At 32.6% G+C, this 27,918-nt stretch overlaps 1 protein-coding gene across 1 annotated transcript in view; it reads right to left on the bottom strand.

Moving 5' to 3' along the window:
* Positions 1-27,918, bottom strand: part of LOC308653452 (uncharacterized protein) — a 697,023-nt gene that overhangs the window by 457,761 nt on the left and 211,344 nt on the right. The window contains exon 8 of the mRNA XM_081302014.1: positions 25,083-25,367. Within this exon, the coding sequence (XP_081158140.1) occupies positions 25,083-25,367 (285 nt within the window). The remainder of the gene's footprint in view (positions 1-25,082; positions 25,368-27,918) is intronic.

The following is a 27,918-nucleotide window of genomic DNA, read 5'->3' as shown; positions in this document are numbered from 1 at the left end:
TAAAAAAAAAATTCAAAGAAGCTACAATTTATAGAAGGAGCTACATACCGAGACAGAAATGGAGATTTGCAAAGGAGAGCGCTTTGAGTCTTTGACTGAGTATTGATATGTACATGCATGATTAGAAACTGAGAAAGAAACACCAGAAAGAATCAGGAAGAACAATTCTTAGAACTCAAGAGGACTAGAATAAGTTGTGATTCTACCAGTCAGAGCAAAAGACTTCATGATACATATATTGGGTAAAATCCTCAGAAGAACATGACTTTAGCAAGGGTACATATTAGACATATTGTTCTAAGAATAAAATATCCAAGATAGCTTAAAAATATACTTAGGTAAAATCCAACTAATTCTAAATTACTTAACTCTTTCAAAATAAAAATTTATACTACTCAAAGGACCACAACAAAATACAACCACAAGCAAAATAAAAAGAGCAATATTTGGCAACTGCTGGAACTAAGTCGTGTTCCTCCCCACAAGTTGATATAATGAAATCCCAACCACCAGTGTGACTAAATTTAGAGATAGGGTTTCTGTAGAGGTGATTAAAGTTAAACAACATCATGGGTGAGAACCCTGATCCAATTGGACTGGTGTCCCCATAAAAGGAGAAGACACCAGAAACCTTTCTTTGTCTTTGACCTCCCTTCATACACACACACACACACACACACACACACACACACACACACACTCACACATGCATCAGAAGAGGTCCTGTTGGCACAAAGAAAGAAGGCAAATATCTACAAGCCATGAAGTGTCCTTACTAAGATACAAGGTGGTATCTAAGACTTTTACCCTCCAGAACTCTGAAAAACTAAATTTCTACTGCTGAAGCCATCTAATCTATGGTATTTTTTATGACAGTCTATACAATAACATAGCTTCTAATAATAAAAAAATGCCAGGTACTTTAAAAAGCAAGAAAATATGGCCATAAAAAGTGAAATAGAAACTAGCTCATAAATTACAGGAATTTTAACATTTAGAGAATTATTTCTAAATAGATGCTATAGATATATTCAATATTCTGTAGAAATTAAAAAATGAAAAAAGACCTATACCAAGATAAATTGGAGGTATTTTAAAAATACAAATAGTATTTCTGGAGATGGAAGGAAATCTACCTAAAAAGAAAATACAGTGTAGATTAACAAAGAATCATAAAAGAGAATAAAAGATCAGTGCAATTAAAGATACAGCTATAGAAATTATATAAAATGTCTCATGGCCAGAGAAATAAAACCAGGGAAAGAAATTAACATACAGTTTGGCTTACATGTAATTGGAATGCTAGGAAGAGCCAGAGGGAACAAAAAAAAAAAGCTTTTTTGAAGAAATAAAGGCCCAAATATTTTGAAAAGTTACAAAGCCACAAATCCAAGGTTGAATAAAAGCACATTGAAATGTAACAAAATCAAATTGCTGAAAATCACTGCTAAAGTTAAATATTTAAAAACTAGCGATAGGAGGGAAATACATTATTCACTTAGAAATGAAGAATTATAACAAACTTCTCTTTAGAAATTATTTAAGCCTTACATAATGAGGAAAAAAATTTAAGGTGAGAAAAAGAAATTACCAACCTATAATTTTTACCCAGTGAAAATCTCTTCAAAACTAAGATGAAATTGAGAATGTTTTATTCCCAGAAAAAGAACACTGATGGAAACAATCCCTAGCAGAACAGCACTATGAAGAAAATTGGTATGGTTTGGATCTGGAATGTCTCCCAAAGGCTCCTGTGTTGAAGATGTGTTCCCCAACACAGCCATGTCCACAAGTGGGGCTTTGGGGCAAATGTTTGGATCCTGAGGGTTCTGACCTTATCAGTGGATTAATCCACTGATTGTTAAATGGACTACTAAGAGGTGGTGGTACCTATAGGCAGGTGGTGTGTGGTTGGAGAAAGTAGGTCATGGAGGACATGCCCTTGGAGACTGTATCTGGTTCCTGGCTCCTTTCTCTCTTCTCAGCTGTAATAAACTAAACATCTTTCCTTTGTCACACATATCTACCATGATTTTCTGCTACCCTAGGCCCAGAGCAATGGAACTGGCCCCTATGGACTGAAGATTATGAAACTATGAGCCAAAGTCTTTCCTATAATAAATTGTTTTTGTCAGGTATTTTGATCACAGTGACAAAAAATATGACTGGCCCAATGAATTTGAGGCAGAAGGAAAATGATACTAGATAAAATCGGTATTACACAAAGAAATAAAGAGTATTGGAAGTGGAAATCTGATGGATAAATATAAAAATGTTGTCTGTAAAAAGTAATTGAAGTCTGGTAATGTAGCTTAGTGGTATAGAGCTTACCTAGCATGTGCAAGACCCTGGGTTCAATTCCCTGCACCTAATCAATCAATCAATCAATCAATAAGATACTTTAAAAACATATTGTGGTGCCTGTAGTAGATGGAGAAACACAATTTTCCCCACAAGTCACACAAATAATGGCAAATTTGGAAATAGAAGTAGCTGTTATAAGGTTTTGACAATGCACACGAGGTGGTATAACATTATTGGAAAGCATACTGCTGTAAGATAAAGATGTATATTATAAACCCTACAGCAACCCACAAAAGAAAAAATAAGCAAAAATAATAGTGAAAATAAAATGAATTCTTTTTAAAAAATCAAAAGAAAGAAAGGGAAAAAATGAACTAGAGAATTGATGAGACAAGTAGAAAAAAATGTCAATAAAGATATAAGCCCAATTGTAGTAAAAATTACTTGTAAATTGGTTGAACATCTCAAAATCAATGGAAAAGCAGAAATTGTCAGAGTGAATGAAAAAGAAATACTCAACTATGACATTGTCTAGAAGAAATATATTTTAAATATAAAGACATATAGATTAAAAGCACAAGGATAAAAATAAATATACCAAACAAAAAATTTTAAAAGGAAGTCATATATTCATATTGAAATCAAGTTTATAATAAGGTATATAACACAAAGAGAACAAACTCTCCTTTATAAGATGAACAAGTTCAGTGCATCTAATAACTGGCATAGTGGTCATGAATGTGTGAACAAACTTGATTGTGGTAATAATTACATAATATACCCATATTTAAATAGTCATTTCAGCCTCTTTGAGTATGTTTAATCTTTATCATTGATATTAATAAAGGGATCAATTTATCAGCATGAATTAAAAACCTAATGTGAATACACTAATACTAGAGCTTTAAAATACATAAAGATAACTACATAGAAATTAAAGGAGAAATACACAGATACAAAATTATAATTGGAGATATGAACACTTCTCCCTCAAAAATGGATAGAAAAAGCAGGGAGAAAATCAGCAAGAGTGTATAAGACCTGAACAACAAATTGATCAGTCTCAATAAATTTAAGAAAATTGAAATCATACTAAATTCTCTGACCACAATATAATTAATTTTGAAGTCAATAATATTTAGAAATACTGATATGTGAAATTAAATTAAAATATCTCAAGATAAAACATGAGTACAAGAAGAAATTAGATAAATTTAAGGAGAATGAACATGTAACATAAAATACATGGGATGCAAACCACATAATAAAGCAATAACTAGACTGATTCATAATCAAGAGAAAAATACATAAATAATCAATACCAATAATAAAAGAATGGACACATATACAAGCCCCACAGACATTAAAATGATAAAGGATATATTATGGAAAATTATATATTTATTGACGTCCTGGATGAAATGCACTAACTCCTTGAGAGAAATAAACTGCAGATACTTCCTTCACAAGGAAAGAAAAAGTATAAGTCTTATAGCTATTAAGGAAATTGACAACAGAATTGAATTCTTTTTCACAAAAAAGTTGAATGCTAGATGACATTGGTGAATCTACAAAATATTTAAGGAATAATACCAGTTTTACACAGTGCTTCCAAAAAACAGAAGAGGAATGTACTTGCCAACCTGCTTTTATAAGACCAAAGTTACTTAGTATGAAAGTCAAAAAAGGAAAAAGATGATATTTAAATAAATGAAAATAAATATAAGTTTTATAGTATATATACTATATATATATATATATATATATATATATATATATATTTCTGTTCCACATAAGGAGTATATGGAATAAACTAATATGTCTCTTGAACATAGACACAAAAACCCCAAACTAAATAAACATTTAACAATGTATAAAAACAAACAGTACATTATACCAATACTATTAAGGTTATTTTCTTACTCACTAAACAATGTAATCCACCATATTATCACATTTTTTGAAAAGCATACACTTATTTTAACAGATGTGAAATAAGGCATTTGGTTACTTCAACTCCCAATTATATTAAAGATGACCTTCAAACTCTAAGGTGAAAGGAAACCCTCAACCTAATAAAAATATCCCCTCAAACCTTGCAGCTAACATCATTCCTGTGAAAATCTAAATGCTTTCCTCTTAAGATTGGATCAAGGTAAAGAGGATTATTCTCACCGCTTTTATTCATCAATGCACTGAAAGTCCTTCATGGTACAGTAAGGCTAAAACAATACTATAAATAAGCAAATAAATAACTGCCACTCATATTAAACAGGAAAACAATGAAACTGACTTTATTTATAGATGACTTCATCATTTATGCAGAAAATTCAAAGAAATTTGTAATAACTTGAACTAAAGGAGTTTAGTAAATTTACAGAATTCAAGGAATAAATGCAAAATCAGTTATGTTTCTATATATTACCAACAAACAACTAAATACTGAAATTAAGATGTTTTCTACTATAGTATCAACAAATATGAAACAAATAGAGATGTTAAACCTTACTAAAATGCATGATTTTATCTACATTGAAATCTCCAAACTATAGCTGTGTAGAATTAAAGAACAGCTACAAAAATAAAGAAGGAAACCATGTTCACAAATTAGAAGATACAACACTGTATCTTTATGTTTTATATGAATGTTTTAGATTTCTCCATATATATATATATATATATATATATATATATATATATATATATATATATCTTTATAAAAATCCCAATAAAAAGTTCAGCAGGAATTTATCTAGAAATTGTCAAGTTGATTTCAAAATGAAATAACCAGGCCTAGAACCTACAATAAGCCACAATTTTGGAAAAAGACAATGTTGAAAATTTACTCATTTCAAGACTTATTATAAAGCCAAGATTATTAAAACATTGCAGTATTGGTCTAACAATCAACATGTAAATCTATACTACAGAAAAGGACATCAACAGATTACCTACTGACTTTTATGGGAAAGCACCTAGCTTATTCAACAAGGAAATCAGACTTATCAACAAATGGCATTACAACAAATAGATCTATTTATTCAAAAAATAAAAAATGAAACTTGACTCTGACTCAACATCACACACAAAAATTAACTTGAATTTTTTATAGATATATTATAACTAAAATTTTACAGCATATAGAAGAAAATATTAGAAAACATCTTAGTGATATTCGATTAGGCAAAAAAATTTTAGGTAGGACACAAAAAGTACAAACTTTTAGATCACAAATTGTTAATTTGGACTTCAATGGAATTAAAAGTTGATTTGACTTTGTATTTTGAGCATCTGGGGAGTGAACCTCACACATGCTAGTTGAGTGCTCTACCACTAAGCTCCAATCCAGTCCTTTAAAAAAAAAATAAAACTCACTTGTAGATGGACACAATAACTTTATTTCATTTATTTATTTGTTTTCTTATGTGGTGCTGAGAATCAAATCCAGTGCCTCTCACATGTTAGGCAAGCGCTCTGCCACTGAGCTACAACCCCAGCCCCCAATCTAGTCCTTTTTATTTAATTTTGAAAAAGTATTTTGCTAAGTTGCCCAGGCTGGCCTCAAAGTTTTGTTTTTTTAAATATTAATTTATTTTTAGTTGTAGTTGGACACAATACCTTTATTTTATTTATCTATTTTTATGTGATGCTGAGGATTGAACCCAGGGTATCATACATGTGAGGCGAGCGCTCTACCGCTGAGCCACAACCCCAGCACTCAAAGTTTTGATAAGAGTAAAAGTTTTTTACTTTGCATGATACCTTCAAAATTCATCCATATCATTGAGGATATTAAATTAAATGTTTTATTAGAGTGAGGAAATAAAATGACATTCTATAAACTGATAGTCAACACCTGTAAACATACAGATGATAAAAGATTTACATCATATCTACTTAAATGACTCCTAAAACTTAATAGGAAGAAGATATGATAAAAATGAACAAAAGATTTTGACAGGTACATCTCTCAAGATGCACAAGTGGACAATAAGCACAGAAAAAGATGCTAAAAGTATTAGTTCTTAGGGGAAAACAAATTAAAGCCACTATGAGATCACACTATACACACATTAGAAGGGCTAATTTTTAAAACATGATTAACATTACCAAGTGCTGGGGAGGCTGTACAGCAACTGGAATAGCACTTTAAAAAGGTTTTAACAGTTACTAAAAAAGTTAACCATAAACTTAACATTCAACATAGCAAATCCATTGCTATTCATTTATTATTCATTTTATTTACAATAAATAAAAACCGTGCTCACACAAAGACTTAAACTTGACTATTTACATATGCCTTGTTCATAATAGTCCCCAACTGGAAATAATCTTAATGTCCATCAACATGTCAGATATCCATTTAACACAGAACACTACTCAGCTATAAATAGGAATAAATTACTGATAAACTCAATGATATGGATGAATGTTGAAAGCTTCATGCTGAGTAAAAAATCCAGACACAAATGTATGTATGAATCCCTGATATGAAGTCGTAGAAAATTCAAAATTCATAATCTGCTTTCAGTGACAAGAGTGTAAATCAATAGCTGCCGAAGTTGAGGTTGGGTGCTGAAGACTGACTACAAAGTACACAAGAGAACCCTTCAATGTGAGAGAAATGTTCTCTGTCATGGCTTTGGTTTCATGGCTCTACGTATTTGTCAAAGCAACAGACTGTATACTAAAAAAATGATTATTTTATTGTATGTAAACAATATAATTGATTTTAAAAAAATATTTATTTAAGTGACTACATTTAAACATTATAGTCCCCACTATCATTATTTAATTATAGAATCAAAGTTCAACCTTGGTTATATGGCTATTAATAGAAGAAACAGAGTTACTCCCATTCATGTTACTTACTACTGAATTTGAATCTAAATAAAATGCTTAAGTTAAGTGAATGCCTCCTATAGTATAAGGAGAAAACAACAAAAACAAAGAAAGCCAATCCCAGCAGCTGGGGAGGTTAAGGCAAGAGGATCCTGAGTTCAAAGCTAGCTTCAACAACTTAGCAAGGCCCTAAGCAACTTAAGACCCTGTCACAAAATTAAACATAAAAAGGGCTGGGATGTGGCTCAGCAGTTAAGTGCTCCTATTTTCTATCTCCAGGACCAAAAAATAAATAAGTAAAATAAAACCCTTGTAATTCATTTGAGATAAATCCTATTTCTTCCTTCCCCAATGAACCACCTTAGTCCTATATCTTTGTAATCATTTATATCATTATTCTGTCAGCATTATAAGCATTATATCATTATCAACCCACATCTATGTATATGTGTGTATACATACATATAGTATAATATATAAAGAATTTTGCAACTTTCCAAATTTCTCTAATTTTATTAATAGTATACCAAGACTTCCTTTCCTTTTAACTCTATAGTTGATAATTTTTTTAAAACTTTGTTTTGACTTCCTCTTTTTATACAAATCAGAATATGAGTTAAAAAGTACAAAACAGAAAGGAAATAATTTTCCATTTGTAAAAATCCTGGTAGGTTATTAAAAGATTGTACTGGAATGTTTAACACAAAGGATACAGAATCTGTTTATAACATGCTGTTGCTCCTTAGTCTTGATAAACAGGCCAGTTTTAGTTCTCCTAACAATTGCCCCATAAATTCCATTCATTAGAATTACCTTTCTTGAAGTTAACCTGTCAAACTAAGGTATTCACCTCATCTTCCAAGAGCAGGCTGCTCAGTTCCCAGGAAACCTAAGTTATGCTGTTATCTGAAGTGTCAGAGCAAAGAACTTCAAAGGCAGACAGCTGCAGAACACATCCTCACAGCTCCTTGATCTCTGGATTGGAGTGTGGACATATATCTTTAAATTGTCTAAGGGGAAATATAGAGTTTACTTTTGAAATATTTAAAGGCAATTTGTTCTGATAAAGGTGAAATGAGAGACTGTTAGTCCAAGAGAGAATGTCAACTGAATGTGGCTAAATGCTCACATGTTGAACTTCAACCTGGACCAGTTTTGACAAATATTTGTTAAATATATGCTGCAACTATTATATAGGGAAAAAATATAAAACTGTTTATCATAAATAGCTCTCATTTGGAAATAAATGCTGAAATAGGCAAGGATGAAATGAAATAGTATCTGGATTTACTTTGAAATAATAAAATAATTAGAAATAGGTAAGGATAGGAAAGAATGTGCCACTAGACCATGTTTGTTTGGACAGGGTTAATAGTTACATGCTGTTGTGATATACTATTACCTACTTTTGATGTGTTCAACATTTGCCATAAGAAAAAGTAAAATACTACTAATAATGAAAGCCACCTTCAAAAGTCATTTTTATATCCACCAGACAAAAACTAAATTGCTTATTGGAAACCAGACCATATTTTTAATTTGATACACTTTTTTATAAACATGATGATTAGGTTCCTGAACCAATCAACAAGAACCTATACATTTTACTTTTACTAATCACCATGCTCAATTATGTGTTTAAGAATCACTTGTGGGCTGGCTTGTGTAATTACATCTCATATAATGTCATACTCCTGTGGTAATATGTTCCACAGAACTGAGAAAAAAGGAAATTTAGCTGTCACATATATGTTTTCTGACTTAACATCAATTAGTTTGGCCTGGTAGATACATATCATCCATAATGTCATTCTTCTTTATAGCTGAGTAATACTCCATTGTGTATATATACACATTTTCTTTATTCATTCATATAGGTTGGCTCCATAGTATGGCTTTTATAAATTTTGCTGCTATAAACATTGATGTGGCTGCATCACTGTAGTATGTTGATTTTAAATCTTTTGGTTATAAACTGAGGAATGGGGTAGCTGGGTCATATGGTGGTTCCATTCCTGTTTTTTTGAGGAATTGCCATACTGCTTCTCTGGTGGTTGCACCAATCTGCAGTCCCACCAGCAATGTTTGAATGTACCTTTATCCCCACATTCTTGCCAACATTTATTGTTACTTGTATTCTTGGTAATTGCCATTCTGAATGGAGTTGAAATGTCAATGTAGTTCTAGCTCGCATTTCCCAGTAAGTGGATGGAACTAGAGACTATCATGCTAAGTGAAATAAAACAGCCCCCAAAAGTCAAAGCTCAAATGTTTTCTCTGATATACAAAAGGTAATCCAAAATGGGGCACAGGGTGGGGGGACAGAAGAAAGAGTAGATACAGTGGCGTAGTTGAAGGGGAATGAAAGGAAGAATGCAGGGATAATGAGAGACAGTGGAATGAATCTGACTTAACTTTACTTTTTACATATATGAATATAACATATATGAAACTCACCCTCATGTATACCCATAAGACACTCATTAAAAAAAAAAGAAAACTATAAGTAAATAGATCAGTAGAGAGAAGGGAACAGTGGTGGGGAGAAGAGGGAAGGGACCGAAGAAGTACTAGGTACTGAATTAGAACGAAATATATTCCATGATTTTCTAATTATGTCAAAATGGATCCTAATATTACATATAACTTAAAAGAACAAACAAAAAAGATATCATTCTATTCACTACCATCCCTGAGTAAAAGGGGACAATATTAAGAACTGCAGTGAGACAGCAGGCATAAACTGACACCTTGGCCCCAAGCAAACCAGCATATATATTTGGCATGTCTATAAGGCAAAATACTTATTTTCTTTATGTTGAAAGAGATTATGTGCCTTATGTGCCTTTAAAACTTAATGATTATTTTTTTCTTAGATCCACAACATTATTACTTTATAAAATAAGAACTTAGAACTCTAAAATTATAAACTGATCTTTCAAACCATAAACTATAAAAGAGTAGAGGTTTTTCCTTCTTGTATTATAAAGATTGAAACATTATATTTGGTGAGTAAAATAATAAGGTTCTAAATGATTACCTTTAGTCAAATTAGAAACAAAATGTCTAATTATATGACTTTCTTATTTTTAAGTAATGACCTGTCTCACTCTATACCTGTTTGAAAGAATCTCAGCTATGACAACTACTGAGTCAGAAAAATAAAACTGAACAAAATAAAATCAAACTTCATACATTCCCTAGGTTAGTCAAGAAAGACCAGGTTACAAAGACAGGGTAACAAAGGTATCCTGAAATTTCAATGACTGGTGACATAAAATATTTCCCCTTCACTTACTATTCAGCATATTCCACTTAACCTTCCTTCTCTTCAATACAGCAAATTTACAAGCAGCATCTTGGGAATCCAGGGTGTTTCTGCCTTGGTCTCTGTCATCTCCCTACAGAGCTCCCCCATCACTATAGCTAGGAGAACAAGGAGAGTGGCACTCTTGCTTCTCAGAGTCCAGGAAGTGACGGACTTCTGACCACATGTGATTCGCCACAACTAGTTATATGGCGCCACCTAACTACTTGCTTGGGGGCTAATATTTCTTCTCTTCCTTTGTATTCAAGAGAAAAAATGAAATAGGATTTGGTTACCAGAGGTGAATTTTTTCAGAAAGACCTGGAAGGTTTTCAACCAAAGTGATACAGTAACATTTGTGAGAATTTATTGTCCATCATCCTCCACAGCAATAGGATGATATCTCAAATACCTTAAGTTAAATAAATGATTTACAGAGAAAAGGCTTAAAACAAATGACTGAAGGGAGCCCGTTATGATAGTAGGGTTCATGAAATTGATCTAAATAAAATGTTTCAAGTTATAATTTCACTCTCTCTTTCTGCTTTTATACATGAAAAGAGGCAAAAATCTCATCACAGTCCTTTCTGAAAAGTATTCTTTATGTGTTTAAAAATGGTCATTCAGTATCCTCTTCCTTCTGTTAAACATTTCAAATAGTCACTTAAGGTTCGTTCATTATAAACCTCTTCCAAGGAGAAAAATATCTTTATAATCTATGATTCACTGTATTAACTATATTAAATTAAAATGATAGAGGACTAATGTATGGGAAAATGTACTTAAAGACCTAAAGATATGATTAAGAAAATTTGAGGTAATGACTTAGATGAAAAGATAACTACTTCTCATACATTTAGTGGTATTGCGAGTTTTTAATAATGTGGTAATTTAAAAACTCACTGTACTATTTATTCATAACAGATGATGAAATAATCATCTTTGGACTTCTAATTTTTGAATTTTCTCTGATATTTATAATGTAATACAGATAAGCCACTTACATTCCTTTCTCACTTTATACTAATCTTAATAATCAAAATCAGATTCTCTATTTCACAATGCATTAGAAAAAGATTGTATCTAGTGGATAAAATTGAGCTAACGAGGTAGCTATTTAAAGTTAGCTTTCTCTTCAAAGTATCTTTTATTTTATTTTAAGGTCTACATAATTGACAGTCTAAACAATTCTAAATGTCTCTCCCACAACTTCTTAAGAAAGTCAACTGGGGCAGATATGGTTACATTAACCAAGTTTTCTACCATGTGACTCTGACCTGAAGAGCAAGAATTATCCCTCAAGGCAAAGATGACTATGTGTTCAGTTAGTTGTTTGCTGGGTTAATTTTGATAGTAAAATGGGAAGTTATTACTAATTGCATCTGGAAAACAGACATAACCTGGGAATTTGTTATAGTAATGTGTAATGTCTTCAACAGGATCCAACCAACCATCTTGAAGGGAACATAAAGACTACTTGTAAAGAATGATCTGTGTAAGATGATGACAAGTTGACACAATTAGTTCTTCTCTCCTGGGAAATAAAAATAAGTAGTTCAACCCAAAAAGAGGAACAGGACCAACTTCCAAGGGGATCAATGTTTGGATGAGGTTACTGTTAAATTTAGGAGACTATTGAATCCATCTATGCATTCTGTTCCCTCCATGAAGTACCCTACCTTTAAACATATGAGCTTAGACAGCTTCCTAAGACTGCAAAGTAAATAGTATATCTAATGCAATTGACTGTCAATCAATTACCATTGTCGGAATTTCACTACCTTGGAAGAGAATTGGTGTTATGAGTTTGGAAAGAAAAACAACCAAGTCATTGTTATTTTTTAGTTAAAGATTAGGTTTACAATGAAGTTAGAAAATCAAGGGTACATTATTAACAAATTTAGATACTATTATTAATATTTTCATTGAATATCATGCAGTATTAAGAAATTCCCACATCTTGTGCAAATAATATTTCATCAGGCATCATTAAGATTGGGCTCATGGTTCGAGAATATCTTGAAAACAGGATAAGTAAAAGAAAATAAATGGGAATGATATAAAAGAATTTAAAAGTATAACATAATAAAATAAAATTCTTTGAAATTTGTGTAAGTAGTCTAAATATGGGCTTAAATATTGGACTGACATTATCAAGATCAAAACTATTAAAACAAAGATTCAATCTACTGCCATCTAGTGGAAGTATAATTTCTGTTTATTAATTAGCTGCTGACCACAAAAAAAAAAAAAAAAAAAAAAGAAAAGAAAAAAAGTAAGTAAAAACAACAACAAATAATCTAATTTTCATTTAAGGAATCTAAACAATTGCCTGCTCCAGTAGTTTCAATTTCATGGAGTCTGGGTCTGACAGTACCTGAAGACTCAACTGAAGTGCATAAGGCTTTTAGTTTCTCCCTCTAAACCAATCAGAATATTGTACTTTTGTCTGTTTTAGATTTTGGACTTCTGAATTGATTTAATTTTAATAAAGGATTCTACCTTTGAAAGGAAGAAAAAAATGTTGAAAGACCTGCTCTGGTCTCATGTCCATTGTAATATAAAAGAAAAAGACAATAAAATGGTCTTCCAATGTCACACAAATAACTAGTGGCACAGTCAGCAGGAGAACTGATATCTTCTTATTCCTGTTCCCATTGAAATACTTTTGGGGTAACAAACAGACTTCGAGTCCAGTGTTCTTTGTTTAATGGCACAAAGACCTTTTTTCACTTAGAAATTGATTATTTCCTCCATAGTTATTGAAACTAACCTGATCCTACTATGTCCCTTGTACCTTTAGAAACCCAGTTGGGGACAGAATCACAAAATAAATATGTGGAAATGAGTTCCTAACTCCAAATGGTAAATATATTATGTCAAACACACAGGAGAGTTAGTCGAGAGCTCCCTAAAAATAATAATGAAAAGTAACTTGTGAATTGTGAGGCATATTCCCTTAGTTTTATTTAATTTTACAGATGAGAAAGACATCCCACAGCACTTAAAAAAATAAAAAAAGAAAAACTATCCCTTTTTAACATCATTTTATGTTTTCTAAAACCTAACACATCAATTCTGACAGGTTGCAGAGAAGTTATACTACTTGTGCCAAGTTAGTTTGTTTGCCAAGCTCTCCTGATCTCCTGTTCAGCAATAGAATGGTAAGAAATTTAAGAGGAAGCAGGTTTATGGGACACGATTGCTATTGTTTTGTTTTTTGAGTTGTCATTTTTGAATGCTAGGAGAAAAAATCTGATTAAAAGAGAAACAGTGATACAGGAGAAAGAATCATTAATGGAACACAGAGAGAGGAGATGCCACTCCCCAGGAGCAAGCAAGAGTATCTGTGACTTTGATATGCCTCACTTGAATTTATCACAACACAAATATTTTTGTTAGATGACACTAAATACTATTTAATGTACAGTTTTCCTATATCATCTAATATAATGTGAAAATTTTTAATTCTAAAAATTCAGTTATTTTCTATATCTACCTTATAAATTCCTTTTTTCTTTTTTTTTGAGAAACTCATATTTTTTTTCAAATTATTTGTTCTAATTAGTTATCCATGACAGTAAAATGCATTTTGACACATCATACATAAATGGAGTATAATTTCTCATTTCTCTGGTTGTACATAATGTAGAGTTACACAGGTCATAAAATCATATTATGCATATAGAGTAATAATGTCTGATTTATTTCACTATCATTCCTACTCCCATACCCCTCCCCTCCCTTTACTCCCCTCTGTCTAGTCCAAAGTACCTCTATTCTTCCCCACCCTGCTTATTGTAAATTACCATCTGCATATCGGAGAAAAGTCATCCTTTTGTTCTTTGGGATTGGCTTATTGCTTAGCATAATATTCTTCAGTTCCATCCATTTACTGGAAAATGTCATAATTTCATTCTTTTTTCATTCTCATATTTTTTTAAGTTAGCCAATCCCCCAAAACCAAGTGCCAAATGTTTTCTCTGATATAAGGAGGCTGATTCATACTGAGGCAGAGAGGGTGAGCATGGGAGGAATAGATGAACTCTAGATAGGGCAGAGGTGGGAGGGGAAAGGAGGAAGCATGGGGTTAGAAATGATGGTGGAATGTGATGGACATTATTATCCAAAGTACATGTATGAAGACACAAATTGGTGTGAATATACTTTGTATTCAACCAGAGATATGAAAAATTGTGCTCTATATGTGTAATAAGAATTGTAATGCATTCCACTGTCATATGTAAATTAAAAAAATAATTTAAAATTTTTAAAAAGAATATGAGTTTCCTTTTTTATTATTAATTCAAATGTACAACACTCATGTGCTTAAATATGATATTGTTGCTTTCAGTGTTTAAAAACAAGATACTCAATGGTTCAGTTTGTGTAACCATGTTAATTTAAATAGAATAAAATAGCCAAGGATTTTCATTTTCTTTCATATAACTTTTGAATTTTTAAAATTAATAATTGACAAAATATTACTTTTATAATTAGAATTCTTTTTAAAAATCTAAATTAAAAAAGAATCGTGGTTCTTTTTCTAAGTCTGCCACAAACTTCTCTGTGAACTTAGGCAAGTCAAATTTCATTTCTATTTCAATCTTCCTGTGCACATTTGAAAAATAAGGGAATTAAGTGATTATCTTCAGTCTATTTCAAACTCTAAATAGTTCTGATTTTATGATATGATCGTTCTCATTCTGAATAAGTATGACTTAGTATATAAATTGTTGATTATTTCTTTTATGCTCATAATTCATTAAAATGTTAGATATTCATAGCCTTTATGATGAAACAAATAACAAGACAGGGTGCTTCTACAGAAGAGAAGTAATTTGAAAAGCTCCAGGATGCATTTTTAAAAATGAATTACTTATCTTGGTAGAAAATGACAATAACCTGTCCTTCTCAGACAGGGAAAAATATTTTCAATGACAACATAGCGATCTTTTATGTACATTTAAATGTTAGTTAGAACACAGGCAGATATCAAAACTATTAGAATTTTGGTTTCCTGAGCTGCTTTTTACTAAACTGAAATATAAAAATCATAGGCAACTAGCACTATCAACTCCAGAAAGGCCTAATATGTAAAGTAAGCTAACAGGTGAGAGAGAGAGGAACATACCCACAAGGAATTTATAGCATAAAGTTGACCTACATCATGGAACAGAACAGTTCCCTCCCCAAATCCCCCTATACACACTGCTGGGGATTAAATTCAGGAAACTCAGGGCCTCATGCATGCTAGGTAAGCACTCTATCACATCCCCAACCCATGGAGCAGTCTTAATAAGAACAGACTGGCTGTTAAATGAAGCCTTCCTTTTTTTCAGAGCAATTTGCAAAAGAGAGCAAAATCTCACCAGTATAACTGAGGACAGTAGTTTCTCATTATTCATAATTTCACTTTCCATAGTTTCAGCTACAGATGATCAGCTTTAACTCAAATATACTAAATGAAAAATTCAGAAATGAACAATTCATAAATTTTTAAGTGAATTCCATTGTGAGTAGCATGATGAAATCTCATGCCATACCACTTTATCCTACCCAAGATGGGAATCATGCCTTTGTTCAGTGTATCCATGTTGTATACACTACCTACCCCTTAAACACTTAGTAGCCATCTTGATTACCAAGACAACCGTTGAATTTTCACAATGCTTGTGTGCAAATAACTTTACTTAATAATGGCTCAAAAGCATAAGAGTAATAATGCTGGCCATTTCATTACAGTATATTATTATAAATGTTCTATTATATTATTATTATTGCTAATCCTTTACCAAGGCTACATTATAAATGTAATTTTATCATAGATACAGAAATATAGGGAAAATATAGGATATTTATGATTTGAAATCTGCAATTTCAGGGATTCACTGGGGTCTTTGTATTACCTAGGACAATAGGGGACTACTGTAAACATATAATATTCTGTCAAGGACATCGAGACAACATGTCACTTTGTCTATTAGCTTTACTTCTGTGTTCTTCAGTGCATACAGTAATGATTGGCACGTACATAGTACTCAAACAATCTTTGTTAAATGGATTAGCATTCTGGACTCTTTCCTGCTATAAGTACTAATGAAATCTCATGCCTAAGTGAGAGAGTTTAAATCAACAATTATTCATTGCATGTCTAACATGTATCAGCAGAATTGTCTATCATAGAGTAACTATATTTTCAAAATCCAAACTGAGGTTAACATCTATAAAATCTAAAGATGCTCATGAAAACCATACGTAAGAATATCTGAAAATATAGTTTTACCACAAAATTCAGGAATTAATGCTTATAATATAAAGTGGTCACATAATTAATAAGCTAAAATGGGTCATTATTGAAAATGAAAGAGGGAACAATCAGAAATTACCCTGGTACATCAGGAAAAACTAGAAATGTCCCTGGGGAAATATGATAATGGTCCCTCAAACAGCCAATCTGCTGAAGTCTTCATAAAGAAAGGACATGTTTTACAATGGGAACAACCCCTTCTAGAAAATTAAATTACAGAAGTAAAAAATAATTGAAATAAGCTTAATGAAAGTTTTAAAGAATCTGAAATCAGCATGATGGAAAGGTAATAGAAAAATCTAATTCCATTGCAAAATGAATAGCTTTTAAGAATAGAAAAGCTAAATAGTTTCTAATGCACATCAATAGATATCCAAAACTATCTCTGGTAATATTTAATAGGATATTAGACAATGCTGCTTAATAAAAGGAGGGATCAGGAATTAATAAAAGACCATATTACTATAAGATAGACAACGTGTAATTGCTTTGCTTACATGCATGGTTCAACCAATCACTATACCTATATTTTGACAAAATTGTTTAATCACTATTTTCATTATTGACATTATAAAAAAGCACAGAGAGGGTTTGAAAGAAGTAATGTCGATCTTAATAGATGAGACAAAATTATAAAATCAGTACATAAAATTTCAGATATAATGCTATTGTATATTATTTCTTTTCCCTAATGATATCACAATTAGTTGTGTCATTACTATTGATCTAAAAACTATACACCTTTGAACATCCTTTTGCCTCAACAAAATTAGAAATCCTTGTGATTCTCTTCTCTACTCAAATATGTCCAACTCTGAGAGAGAGTTAGAGGTAGAAGTAGGAGGGGTGTGTGTGTGAGAGAGAGAGAAAGGAGAGAGAGAGAGAGAGAGAGAGAGAGAGAGAGAGAGAGAGAGAGAGAGAGAGAGAGAGAATAGGAGGGGAGGAGAAGGGAGGGGAGACCTCCTACACTTCTTTTTTTAAATGCAAATGTCTTTAGTCTCAGTCATTACCTGGTTAAGGATAGAAAGCAATCTGATTGAATTAATTTGCTTTCACAATCCCCTGAAACCAGTTGAACTAATGGGAGTTTTGATTAGAAATGTAAATAAAAGCAATTTTGTCATTCTCTATTCTATAGAACATGTAATACAAGAGTTTATCTCCTCAAAGGCTAGCATTTTATTGAAATCCTATTGCTCTCATTGACATTTAAACAGATTTGAACAGGCTTTACAAAGCCTACAGAAGAGGAAAAACCAAAGGTTATTTCACAGGTTCTCTTATTCCACATGATTATCTTTCTTGGGAACTAATTCCCATTTTATAATACAAAAAGTGAAACTTACAACAGTTATATGGGGTTCTGAGCCAGGTCTGTTTCCTGAACAGAATTCTTTTTTTTTCTTCCTAGATAAAATGGAGATTGCTATAGTAAAGTCCATTTGTAACAAGTATCTGCTTTTTGAATATTAGATGCTTAAATTGTAGGTTAACCTTTTGTACACAGAATGCCACTTATGAGGGGTGTAGCCTCTGCTCATTCTAGATTATCCTGTTTGAAATATTAGCTTTATTCTGGGGCTCTGAGAAAAATGAGAATAGTGTTTTTGGGAACATTTACCTATGACTTAAGACATCTCTTTTGTTTTTTGTTTTTTCCTAATATAGCCAAATACTAATGGAGGAAAAAGTAGAATCAATGAATTAAATAATATTAGTTGACTATAACTATAAAACTATACCAAATATTTAAAAGAGTATTCAGTCTTTTAAAACAACCTTTTAGATAAAACCAAAATTTTATGGGATAAAATGAATGATTTTTACAAATTGGTTTGTTCAAATAAAAGGAAAAGCTGAAGAGGTAGATTAATAAATAGAAGTATATAAACAAGCATGAACACATCGCTATTATAGTATAAACTAAAACTGCATTAATATTTATTTAAATTTTCTCTCCTCTAACCCAGACTCCCAAACATTCATCTTTATAGCACCATCCTTTGTAAAAATGCACCAAATCTTTATAATCTTGTAAGGTAGGTTCTACTGTGTAGAAGAGAAAACTGAGGAACAGAAAAGTTATGTAACTTGTCCAAGGTTTTGTATCTCATCTAAAGTTTTGGAGTCCAGATTCAGAAGCAGGCATTTGGTTCTAACACTTCTATATGGTCATGTAGAGTTAAGTGCTCATTGAGTAGTAATTAACACAGTTTTCCAAGTTATTTGTCATGGTTTTCACTGTGTAAAAAATAAACATTCTGAAAATATAGACCTTAAATACTTGAGCAGTGATATACTTTCCTGGTAAGTTCAAAAAGCAGCAAAAGAAACTGCTCTATTGACCTTGATTCTTGCCCGCAAAGAGGTAATTTTTAGTAATATAAAAGTAAAAGACTATTGGGAGAAAAAAAATTACCAAGTTCTAAGCAAAGGAGGAAGATAAAGGGCACAAGCAAAATCACAACATGACCCTGAAAACTGCTAATGAGGTCTTTGCACCACATCCACTGACCTTGTGTCTCCTGAACACAGAGGGTGGCCTTGCCTCATCCTGGCTTCCTTAGAACTTCCAGGAGCACTATCTTGAGTTTTAGGTATCAAGAGGACAGAAGAACCACAGATAAATTGGGATAAACTCAAATGAGAATCATTTGCTTCAAAACTATCACTTTTCTAGACTTTTTTCTAAGAAAGGACCATAAATTATGTAACAAAACTAAACATTTTAATTGTACATATATATTGATGTAGAGGATTGCATGATGAACATCAATAAAAATATTGAAGCTGGAGCTCATAAAACATTTTTAATGACTACACATTTTCTAATATATTGTTAAATGTATAGCATATTTGAAGAATAAATATTTTTAAAATTAAGGAAAGTAATTGAACACTGATTCATTCTAGAAAATAAAAAACTGTCCACACTTGTATCTTCTCATTTGCTTTCCCAAAAGTAAACTGATGCTCTTAAAATCAACAACTTGTTGACTATGCCCTTAGACCTGACTACAACATAAAAGCTAGATAATCTAGCATTAGGTTTAGGATTTATTTTCACGTATTCAGCAACTTCAAGATTATTCTCTTTTGACATCCCATAAATTGCAATGAGTTCTAGACATGGATTGTGCAACCAGGACTACATTACCTTAAGCGTCTGCTTAGTCAGGGTCTAATGAGACTGGTAAGTGACATTCTGTATTTGCCAAAACAATGAGGATTAGTTTTCTAATAATATAGTTAGTATAGTTAATAAGGAAATATCTAGAGGAACGAGGAAATGAAATATTTTCTAATAATCATTTAGTAATTCAGATTTACAAAGATATTTTAATAATAGCATGACCTTGTGTTCAATTTGAATTTTACTGTTTTGAGTTGCTTTTCTGTGCATTACCTTCAATGATCTGAATTACATAATTACTAAAACACAAGGAAAATTTTGACCTACCTACTATCAAATTGTGGTATAAAATACCAAGGTACAAATCTATAACATCTTTAAAAATGAGCAAGATAAATTCTTTATGAATGTTTTATATATGGCAAAACTTTTTACTGTTCCTATAGTCAAACATAAAATCCTGATTATTTAATTTGGGTATAATGATGAGAAATATGGACTTTCAAGTCAGAATCCTTGGTTTAAATTCCACCTTTGGTGCTTATTAGTCACGTGATTTTAGGGGGTTGCATAACTTTGGAACCTCAATTTTCTCATCTGTAATATGAGGACAATAGTAATAAGACCAATGGATTGATTTGAGAATTAGATGAAATAATATTTTATAGTACATGGTATGGCATGTGGCATATAGCTTATCCTCAGTTTAGCCATTAATCCATTCTTTTATTCCTCTTCTTGTGTCAACCAGGCAAAGAGCAATGTTGTTGGTCACTAAAAAATATGTTATAAGTACATGAAAGTATTCATTAATCACCTCAATGTATTTGATACTGCTCTTGATATTGACCATATCTTAAGAGTGAAATAAAAAATGCCCAAAATATGCAAACTTTTTAGTTCAATGTCATCTATTCTCTTACCAGTTCACAAATAGTTAATCTGTTCCTTGCCTAATAGTTTTGTAGTATAGACAAAGTTCCAGTATTTATCCTAACTTTCCTAATTTAAGAATTACTTTTAGAATAAATTATTTTTGGAATTATTTTGGAATAGCCATAGATTGGGATATTTTTAAAAAATGCCAACATGTGGGGTACTATTTCTATCATTATTTCTATTTCACTTGGCACTAGTTCAATAAGCTTAAAATTTTCATTCAGATGCCATATTTCAAACCATAATGTAAAGAAACATTTTTCTTTATTTAAGGTGTTTTACATTTACTCACTTTCTGAATTCTTAAATATTTTTCTGTACAGAAGATGCTGGAAAGACTCCTACTATTTTTATTTTCTTTGAAAAGTATTTGTCTCTAAATGAGCACAAGTTAACTTTCAGTATTTACAAGGTTCAGAATTTATTTTTAAACTTTGGGATAGAACTAAATACATCATTATTAAGATAACTGGAGACTTGAGCAAAATTTATAATAAGGTCATGGATATCAGCACAAGTTAGATTCAGAAAGAAAATAAGGACAAACTGACCACAACTAAATCTATGTAACCAATCCTGTAATTTTAGGTTGGTTAAATGAGATTCACTGCAAAGTTAATCTAGATATATGGTTTCCAATAGAAACCTAGAATTATTTTAATGAATATTAATATAAATTTTGAGTTATTAATAACTGATTTTATTATTGTAGGATAATGGGAAAAATACACCTCAGTTAGACCTAGCCTCCTTTTCTTTTTCCACTTATAAAGTGAAAAGGCCCACATACAATATTGGATTACATAAGTGAATGCAATTTTTATTAGTACTATAAAATTAGTACTATGTGAAGATTATTTGGTAGAATAAAAAATATAGTGATCAAAGCTTTGTGAATTCTAGACACTACTCTCAGCTATCCCAGGGACTTGAACATATGTATTTGGGGCAAGACACTTTTCTTCTCTAAGACTTGTAAAACATAAACTTTATCTGATTTCCAACTCTAAAATTTCTATTCTTCCAGATATAAAAGTAAAGATGCATATGTTTTCTGTTTTTTTTTTTTTTCATTTTCGTCTCATAACCTGTAGGGGAAAACAGTTTGAAGTAGAATTCTTAATATCTAAAAACAATTTGAAAAATTATTAACAAGAATATCACTGTTTGCCAAGAAATTAGTCTCAACATAGAAGTAGTAGCCCAAATTAAACTTATATAGATAAGTAATATAAAATCAACCCTATGTGGGCATTATGGTATCAGATTATATTTTGAAATCTCTACAAATGTACTCTTAAAAGATTATTATTCTGGTTTACAGGTTAAAATACATATATCAATTAGAACACTAAGAATAAAACTCAAGATTCCATATATTCTGATTTATTATGTTTTGTAGAACATTTCAAAGTCCAGCATTAATTGCTTAACTCTTCCAAGTAATGAATTCTTCCATATCATTAACAGTAGAGCTGGATACTGTAATTTGCTTATCATGGTTGCTTTGCAGTTAATCTGCATGAATTTCATTTAAGTTTTAAAACACCAAACTGAGTTAGCTTAATTCAATATTTGAAAAATGAAATGATTCACATTTTCCTATAACAGTTTATTCAAAAAAAGCAATGAACATTTATTCTAAGCTTTAGTATGAAGAACTATTAAAATGAAAGGCATAGCATTGATAAGGGAAAGCTGACATCAACTGGTACTTGGTGGTAATAGTTGACAACATAATAGCAATCTGTGGAATTTGCATAACTCTTTCTCTGCAATTTACAAAATACTTACCACTCAGTAATTAAAATATGGATTTAAAATTTGGGAGCATAATTTATGATTCTAAGAGCTGGAAGAGGAGGGTGAATTCAACGTGCTCTCTCTCTCTCCAAGGGGCTTTCAGCCTAGTGGCACAGATAATGCCCACATGGGGCCCCACAGTTAATACTGGCTGCCACAGATGCAATAATGGAGGTGGGAAGAGAAGGGTGGAGAAGTGAGTGATGATGGCCAAGACAATTTGGAAAGATTTCACAGAGGAGGGAATATTTAACCTAGTCCTTGAAGCAAAGAAGAATTTCAGCTGTTAAAAAAACGGGAGAGTACTCCATACAGAGAATATGTCAGTGCTGGCAGCGTAATTAATTTTTGCAGGTAAGGAAAAACAGAGCAAACTAAGTGATTTGATCAAGGTAATAGTGAGAGAAAGAATCAGAGCCATTACTGGAATTAACCCCTGGTTCAGAATGGTTTCTGCTACATATCACATTGCCTCCTTCCAGAGGTGAGATAATTCCTCTACCTTCACAGCAATCTCCACCCCCTATTTATCCCTCCATGTTGCCACACCCTTTAGAGGACTTAGCTAGGATGTCCACAGGCAAACAGAGGCAGCCATGTCTTCATAAAACACATAAGATTCCAGCTGTGTCTAAAAATCAAACAAACACATCTAGGTGTATTTTTGATCCCCTTTCCTCCCCATTCTCCATCATTTCAAAGGAAGGGGAGTTTGCACTGTCGCCACATGGCATGCTCAATAAAATTTTGATCCATTCCTTTAAATCTTCCATTTTTCTACTTCGGTTTGTCAAGTGTTCGTAATTCTAAGAAGTCGTAATTCATAATGTGGGGGAGGTTGCAGATTTTTGGCTCAGGAGGTTGTGCAGATGTTATTCCTTAAGGAAGAGGATCGTGATTGCCTATGTGAGTAATGGCTGCGAGTCGGCTAGAAGCCAAAAGTTCTCTTATACCAGAATGTATAAACCATTCTCCTACTGAAAGAAGGCCCCCAGTAGGATAATATATTATTACACATGATTCAAATTACAGGATCTGCAGCAGGGGAGCTCATGACTGATTCAGGACAGTCGCCCCCTGAATACTGATGATGGGATGATGGAATGCCTCATGAATTAAAAGGGCCGTGGTTTCTCATCTAAATCCTTCATATGCTTTAAAAAGTGACTATGCCTATCATTATACTCTTTAAGCTTCTTAAACCAATCATGCACTGTTATAAAACCCTTGTCGATGTTTTTAGCATTCCATGTCTTTGAACAATTATATTCAAAGCATTCTTTAAAAAAAATAGACAATGAAACTTTACCTTCTCTGCTAGAAAACTGTATCCCTTTAATGCCAATAATGCAATAAAGATATGACTTAATAGAAAGTGCATGAAGTATGACCCAGTTTCACTCTTTGGGATTTTATAAAGCGACCTGAAATCTTCACATGCCACATGTTCCAGCCTCTTTAAGTTATCTATAGAACAAATGACTTTATCCCTGACAAACTAAATACAAATGTACAAGACAAAATTGCGTTTCCAGAGGTTTTTCTGTAGATAAATGAACTCATCCATGACTATTATTTCATGTGGTCTACTTTGGTTATATAACAATTCCATAAATTTGCTAAGAGTATTACATTATGAATGGCGATCAGGCATTTTTATAGAAATGCTAAGGCAGATGTTAAATATTATGCATTTTGAAAAGCAAACTGCTTTGCTGCAACATATTCTGAAATAATATGTAAGCTGGGTCCCTCAAGTTCTTTTCAAACTGGTTCTTGTGTTCAGTATTTCTAGTAAATGGATGCAAATCAGGTGCATTGTGCTGAGATGGGAAGGGGGGGGATTTGTCTAGAAATGACCTCAGTTCTATTCATTAATAAAATGACATGTTGGCTGAGAGCAGTGAAGAATGAAATATAACAAGAGTGAACTTTCCTCCATGTGACAGATGCACATAAGCACTCCTTGGATAAAGCACTGTATGTAAAATGGCCACTGCAACATAAAACCTGGAAACATTAAAGTAAGCTCTCTGATGCAGATTGCTTGGAAAAACTGCAACTTCCATGGCAATGTGCCCCCTTATTCTCTGTTACCTTGTACAGTTCTAAATTCCAACTTGGATAAAAGCATGTATTTAGAAATAGGGGGATCGAATAAAATAAACAAAGGTTAAATTTTTTCTAAGAGATAATTTTGCAAGGTCAAAACAAAATAAAATTGTACTCAGATTCACTTCCAGTGGCTGCAGACACCAATTGGGATGGGGGAGAGAAAAGTAAAAGGTATCTGAGAGAATGTAGCCACATTTTTGCATAGTGGTTTAAATTATGCCAGCAGAATAATTAATGGAAGGACCTAATATGGGGGGGGGGGTAACAGGAAAGGGGGAAGGCTATGTTAAACAAAGTTCATTACTGCATGATGTAAATGAGTTTCTCACCAGTGATGTCACTGATTGGCTGAGCTGCAGAGCTGGCTTCGAGCATGGCCGGATTGGCTGCTAGCTCTTCTGGTGCCTGCCTGCTTGGGCAGCGGTTGAACCAGATACTTTCTGTCTCTCTTGTTGTCGTTTGAAGCAAATCTTGTTCATCCCAGCTGTGTCTCCATAGTAGTGGCACCCTAAGAGAGAGTCTCCCTCCTGCTTCCCACAGCTCGTCTGTGAGGCGGTCGCTGCTGTGAAATACCAGCCCTTGGCACCAAGCCCAGACAGCGTTCTCAGATCCATCTATAACACACACATACAAAAAGAAAAATAAAAAAAAAAAGCAGTTCTTTCATCTGAATTGCATCCTAAGGAGGATTAAGAAGGCTTCTATTGCTACTGATTTGTGTTCTTTCAATTTGATGGTTAAAATAGTTTTTGAAATACAGTATCTTCTCATCTGCAGTAGAATACCACTAGTTAAAATTGGTTAAAAAGATAGGGGGGAATCCCCCTTTCCCATGTTTACCTTGATTACAGAAAAATAATTCTTCAGTTTCCTCCTAAGCACCGTAACTGATGTTTTTGGTCCCCTACCAGAATTTTAAACTCTCACCAGATTTCTAATTACAGCCGAGTCATTATTTTCAAGTTAAGACATGGGATCTTAATTAGCATTCTTTTTTAGCTATGCAAAATGAGACAGGGCATGAAACAGAAACAATCTATGGAGAGGCAGAAAGAGAGAAAAAAATCTGTGCAGCTTTTACAGTTGAGCTGACACCCCCTTCTTCCCCGCTCTCCCTCCACCCCCCCCCTTGCAAAAAAGAATGCAGTCATATGAACTTTACCAGACAATGGAGTACCTACAGGCTCTCCCCTAGACAAGTCCTTTATAACCAGCCAGTGCTATGTGCTGCAGACAGTGGCCAATCGGCAGGCTCCTTTCTGCAGCAGGGACACAATAGGTGCATTGGCCACACTGTCCTCCTAGACCCTGACAGCAGTTCAGGTTCATTTATTGTACACTGGAAGGCACATATGTCTTTAATATTCACTGTGAAATTATCAGTGCGGCTGCCTTTATTTCACCATAATTACATCAACCTAATTACCGCGCACAAGCTGCAATAGCACTGTTTGCACAGAGTGGCGCATAGGCATGCATGCCGTAAAAATATGCATGAACATGCTTGCTTATTTCAATAATAAAATCCACCAATTATTTCCTTCCCAGAGCTTAATGCTTTCTCCAGAATACTTCAGTGGATGTAGCCATCATTTTTCCCCTTCGAAAGAAAAAAACTGTGTGTGTGTGTGTTTAATTTAAATATTATTCTAGTCATTTATTGGGGAGAGCGATGGGGGTAGAACTTAGTCAGCAAATAAAAGGTTATTAAGGACTTAAGGCATTTTTTCCCGTATCACTAGGCATCAGAATGAAGAAAAAAGTGAATCTGCACGCATCACCTTAGCCATGCTCAGATGCCGATTTATTTTCAGTCCAACTCTCATGAGCATCTGCATATGCTTCATTTATGTATTTTCATGTTACATAATTATGGCATGCCTTGCAACACTGGTTCAAAATGCTTGAAAAATTAATTTTTTCTTTATAATATATATATATAAGAAAAACAGAGTTGGACACAGTAGTGTAACTGCCTGCATTTTCTTTTCCTATTTTATGCATGTTGCATTTACATATTCATGGACAGAATAGCTGTTATGACCACTGATTCTGCAGCAGGAGATGAAAAGGCATGATCCAGCATACAGATGTATTAATTTCTAGGGGAAGAATGGCAGCATATCATGACCAGCAAGAGATGTTTTGGGGTTTCACTTGGGGGCACCTCATTGTATAATAAAGGATATGGGTAGACGACCTTCCAAAACATATGTAAGTAAATGAACTCAGAAAGTAAAACCAATTTGTTTTGTTCATAGCCATTTCATCCACATTGTAATGAAATAAGCATTTTGAAATGGAGACTTTCAGGTCGGATCTTTGAAGGTAAATTGCATTTGTTTATGCCTATTTAGAATATCATAAAATGGGATGTGCTTGGAAGCTCTATATTTTCTCAATATTTTATGATTTTCATATTTCTTATTCCAAACCAAAATGCTAAACATAAAGAACCAATTATTTCCTGAGGTAGAATTTCACCAATGTTTACCTGTATTTATTGGTGTGTTTTGTTTTTTAGCTAACAATTCTCTAATCAGGAATGAAATTCATGCTTACAATAGGCATGTTAGGAGGAGCTGTACTCAGATATCCATACAGATGCATGTATATAACATGCAATATACTCATACCTGAGAGAAAATCCCAACAGTTTTTCATCATTATATACATTATATTGTCGTCTTTTTAATTTTTGAAAATTTTCTATCAAAAAATGCATTCAAATTGATTGTAATTCTATAAGAATTTTTAAAAAGCATAGTTCTTCTGTCTATGCTTTCCAAAATTAAGTATTGAAAGAAGAGATGGGGAGATAATTTCTAACTAGGCTAAGAGATCCCAAAGCTCAATCATAAAAAACACAAATAATATAAGGAAACACTGCATGTTTATTACTGAACTGATAAAACATCCAAAATCAAAGATATAAATTAGTTACTTGACAAATAATATAAGATGCTTCTTCCCTAGGTGACTGCAAAAAATGTTCAGATAAAAGCAAAACTCAAGTAACTATGTGCCTTACTCTTTTTGAGATTTTCCTGTCAGAGGCCAGAATTTCTGAATCTTTCATAAAATCTTGAAAATTTACCAGTAATAAAATTATATTATATAACCTCAGTCTTCTCTCTCTCTCTCTCTCTCTCTCTCTCTCTCTCT

This window comes from Spermophilus citellus (genome assembly GCF_964194105.1).
Source record: "Spermophilus citellus genome assembly, chromosome: 7".
In the NCBI taxonomy this organism is placed as follows: domain Eukaryota; kingdom Metazoa; phylum Chordata; class Mammalia; order Rodentia; family Sciuridae; genus Spermophilus; species Spermophilus citellus.
Note: the sequence above shows the minus strand (reverse complement) of the source record. Positions and strands in the feature narration are given on the sequence as shown.